General features: G+C 33.6%; 1 protein-coding gene across 1 annotated transcript; it reads right to left on the bottom strand.

Moving 5' to 3' along the window:
• Nucleotides 1-2,055: 2,055 nt before the first annotated feature.
• On the bottom strand, nt 2,056-3,228 carry TENT5D (terminal nucleotidyltransferase 5D; the record flags this gene model as incomplete). Its single annotated transcript, XM_080795647.1, has 1 exon — nt 2,056-3,228. One exon carries the CDS (start codon nt 3,226-3,228, stop codon nt 2,056-2,058), a length of 1,173 nt encoding a protein of 390 aa, XP_080651773.1.
• Between the last annotated feature and the right edge of the window lie 1,287 nt (nt 3,229-4,515).

Here is a 4,515-nt window from a genome sequence, read left to right as displayed (position 1 = left end):
ACCATTCTTCCAGCAGGACTTAAAGTTTTATGAGAACACCACAGAGAATTTGCTTTTTAGGAAAAAAGGTTCAAATTTTCAGTTGGACCAAAGGAACCTAAGGGAGCACATGAGGGAGCATCTTCAGAATTCTGCTATTCAGCATAAAATGCTATGGAAATACTGAATCTTTAACCATTACCCATAATTACTATAGCCCTTTTATTCTTAAATACTTTTCTTATTTTTTGGAATTGTTTTTTGGTACTATTGATATAGCATATTCTCCTTCAGTTTTATATGCAAGCTCTTCCACTAAGTGAAACCTAAAAATTGTACTTTACTGCAGAAAGATCAATCATTTTTTAGCCAGTACATTCATTATGTTAATAAATTACTAATTTTCTCTTTAATATAGTATTTTTAAATTCTTTATTTATCCCAAGCAAGGTGAATCCATGTTTAAAAGCCTCAGAGTTGTATGCTGGATAATTACGTGCATGTGTATATACACATAAATATATTTTAAATATAGTTCTTTGAAAATATACTGATGGCCAGTAGTGTGGTGGTATAAAACATCTTGGAAATATTGGTTATTTGAAAATGCTATATTTTATGTACTTCTTGTGTCCAGTACTGTAATACAGAGAAGAGATATTAAGCACAGTTTATAAGTGACAAATTCTCAGAATATGCCTTTTGGATCATGTTGTGATGAAAAAAGTCATGATGGTCAATGAAAACTGAGATGGAAACAAAAAATCAGAAGTGAGTTAAAATGATGACATTTTCTGATGGTCTTATCTATATCCATTCAGGACAGTTCCCCTTCTGTCATCTCAGTTAATATTGGTCATGAATTATTTTCTTCATTATGGAAAGAAAATATTGTTTTAATTCCACTAGTAGATTTGCTAGCAGCATATTTGATGTAGTGTGTAAATATTCTGATAACCTGATGAACATATGCAATTGTTGGATAAATTATAGTATTATGCAAAAACTCACATGAAGAGGCACTTGAGTGGCAGGTTATAAACTGATGTTTGGTAAGACCAAAATGAAAAAAAAAAGCTTCATTTAGCAATAATGAAAATATTTTCACTTACTAACACTGAATGTCTCCAAATATACTAAGTTGTTACACAAATAGATCATAAAAAAATGGTAAACAACATGCATGGCTAAAAACAAAAAAACACTACCTTTTGTTTTGTTTTTTGTTTTTTTGTTTGCTTCTTTTTGTTTTTTGCTATTTGCCATTTAGAGTCTCTAACAGATGACAGAAAATTTTCACATTCAGAGTTGGTCATTTCCATTCTTTTCAACTTATTTAGGGGGAAAAATGAAGAAACCTATAAAACTGATTGCAGTATTGGTTTTACAGCTGGATGGTATTATTCTTCAGATCAAAAAAATAACTTATTCGATAGTTGACAAATTACTAATGTCCAGTGTTCTTCAGAACCAGTTTTTTCTATGTTCCTTCAAACCATAGTAAGATTTTGTATCTAACCCAATTTAATTGGAAAACAAATTAAGTGTTTGTAAAGTCCAGAATTTTATCTCTTCTGAATCTGTTGCCTTTGAAATTAGGTATTTTTGTTAAGTACTGAAAATTCACTGATGGCAATATTCACTAGAAAAAAATGAAGTGAATGCAGCAAAGGGATTGATTGAACACGAGTGGTGGCACTTGTATTTACTGTATCTTTGGACCTTAATACATGTGTCTGTTCTATTATATTTTAATCAAAGATGCAGGCATCTGTAATGTATTTGTCAGAGCAAATTTGAAAGTCTTACTTAAGACTTAGTAAGATTTGAAAATCATTTTAAGTGGTCCACAACATTTGAAAGTTATAATAGCTAATCAATAACACTTGAAAATAATTTAAAGTGGCCAGTTCATAGATGATATTCTATTTACTCTAATGGTTTAAGCTATAATTGATGGAAAATAGTTGATAATTGCACAAAAATAAAAATAGGTCTTAAATTTTATGGATTTTGGAAACTTGCTTTATGAGGTGTTTAATTAAAGCGAAGTTTCTGTTGTATGTGTGTTTGTTTTTAAACCATACCATTTGGCACATGAAAGTGCAGTGGGTGGTATGGCTGAAAGAAAATAGGTGGTGGTCCAGGTGTTACATAATAAGTAGGATACCCTCCCTCAGCAGCTAAGTATGGAGCAGGCTGATAAAAACAAGTTACATTATCTGTATTGGGTAGTATATTTTGCTCTCCAAGTACTTTTAGAGCCATAAGGGTGATCATATTGAGTGTCTGCCTTCTTTCATGACCCATGAGACAAACAGTGCTTTCATTTACAACTCCACGCAAGGTCATAAGGTAGTCATATTTGCTCTTTTCTTCACCTATGAAATGGTTACGGAGGTACGATTCAATCTTCTTTTGCTGCTCTGCTACATCAGGAAAATCAATGAAGAATCTAGAACACATATAACGTTCCAGTGTCTTGATTTCTGCTTCACAAGCTGGCTTAAAGTCACGAACCAGCAAGTTGCTGTACTTCAGAAGGCCACCACCTCTAATCTCTTCAGGTTTTCTAGTAGATATAAGCTTGTATTGCAAATGTGTCATTGCTTCTTGGAAGTCTCCATACATGCTTTCAGCTACCACAACAGGATAGGATTCTTTGGTTAGTTTAGCATTTTTGTCACTGTAGAATTCTAACATGGGATCCAAAACAATTTGAAAGGAATCAACACTAAATTCAAATTGTCGTCTGAGCGAATTCACAAATTTTAGCTCTACATTCTTTCCAGTGTTGTTTGAAAGAGAAATGAGACTCCAACGATCATGCTTATTGCAGACTTTGACCATCTTTTGCACATAAGCCTCTTTCATGGTCTTTAGGGTGATCTTTTCCTTTTTTACACCTTTTGGTAAAAAGTCAAGTAGACAGCCAAGAACTGCATCTTTAACAACTTGAAATTCCTGATCGCTTGGTAGTTCAACAACAAAAATAACATCTAGATCCTTATAGCTGATTCCACTGTGGCTTGCAAGTATAAAACTTGCTGTGGATCCATTCAGTCGGGTATCTTTAACAATAATCCCTTGCTTTATCAATTGATTTTTCACAACTTGAATGATATATTTTGGTTTTACCTCCAGTGTGGGGAAGTTCCCCCTTCCGTGAATTGGAATTACTTCATCTAACACTTGATTCAGTGTTATAACTTGATCCCAAATGAGATTGCTAAATCTGATTTCAGACATTGTAAAGATAGATCAACTAAAAAGCAAGCAAAACATTGAGAGGAAATGTTAGCATCGCAAAATCAGTGTTACATCTAAAGCACATGAAAAAGTTAAAAACAGACTTACTCTCAACATAAACAAAACTAATGCTATAGAGAAAATTGTCACTGTACCTAATTGTGTTTAAATTTTTTAAAGTTTTTATTTAAATTCCAGTTAATATACATTGTAATATTAGTTTCATGTGTACAATATAGTAATTCATCACTTGTTCAACAGCCAGTGCTCATCATAGTAAGTGTACTCCTTAAGCCCCATCACCTATTTTACCCATCCCCCCACCCACCTTCCCTCTGGTAACCATCAGTTCGTTCTCTATAGTTAAGTAAGTGAAACAGAAGCCACTATGATTAAGTCAGAATTGTTAGATCCATTGGTGCATGCAAACAAACATTCTGAGGGAATTGTTAGAGCTGTAATTATTTTTTACGTAAAATGGTGACCTCAATCTTTATGTAAATACTATAGTGATTATATTTGGTATAATTTTTGTCATGAAATTACCATAGTACATCATTGACATTAATCATCATGAATTTAAAGTGAGATCAAAGAGCATGTCTGTGTGTGTTAGACCCAGCTGACTGAAGGCATAATGTTTAGAAGCAATATATAGCATCCTTAACCCAAAAGCTTTAGAGCATTTCATACATATATATGAATATATATATGGGGTACATATGAAACCATATTTCACATATACTACAGCTCAAATTTTAAAGACTATTACTAATGGATACTACATATCCATTAGGGTATGAATTCCTTGAATTTGAGGATAAGGATGGTACCCAATTCATCACCTCTTCTATGTGTCCAGTAACCTTTTAAGAAATGTTGGTTAAAGGAAATAATAATTGGGAGAAAAACCATGAGAAACTCTAAACTTTAGGAAACAAAATGAAGGCAGCTGGAGGAGAGGTTGGTGGGAGATGAGGTAATGAGGTGATGGGCTTTAAGTCGGGAAAGTGATGCGATGAGCACTGAGTGTTATACAAAACTGATAAATTATTGAACACTACATCTGAAACTAGTGATGTATTATAAGTTGGATAATGAAATTTTTAAATTTATTTTTATTTTTTAAAAATATTTGACAGACAGAGATCACAAGTAGGCAGAAAGGTAGGCGGGGGTGGGGGGAAGCAGGCTCCCTACTGAGCAGAGAGCCCAATCTGGGGCTCAGTCCCAGGACCCTGAGATCATGACCTGAACTGAAGGCAGAGGCTCAACCTACTGAGCCAC

The sequence above is a fragment of the Martes martes genome, assembly GCF_963455335.1.
Source record: "Martes martes genome assembly, chromosome: X".
Classification (NCBI taxonomy): Eukaryota; Metazoa; Chordata; class Mammalia; order Carnivora; family Mustelidae; genus Martes; species Martes martes.
The sequence above is the reverse complement of the archived record's forward strand: the minus strand, read 5'-3'. Positions and strand labels throughout refer to the sequence as shown.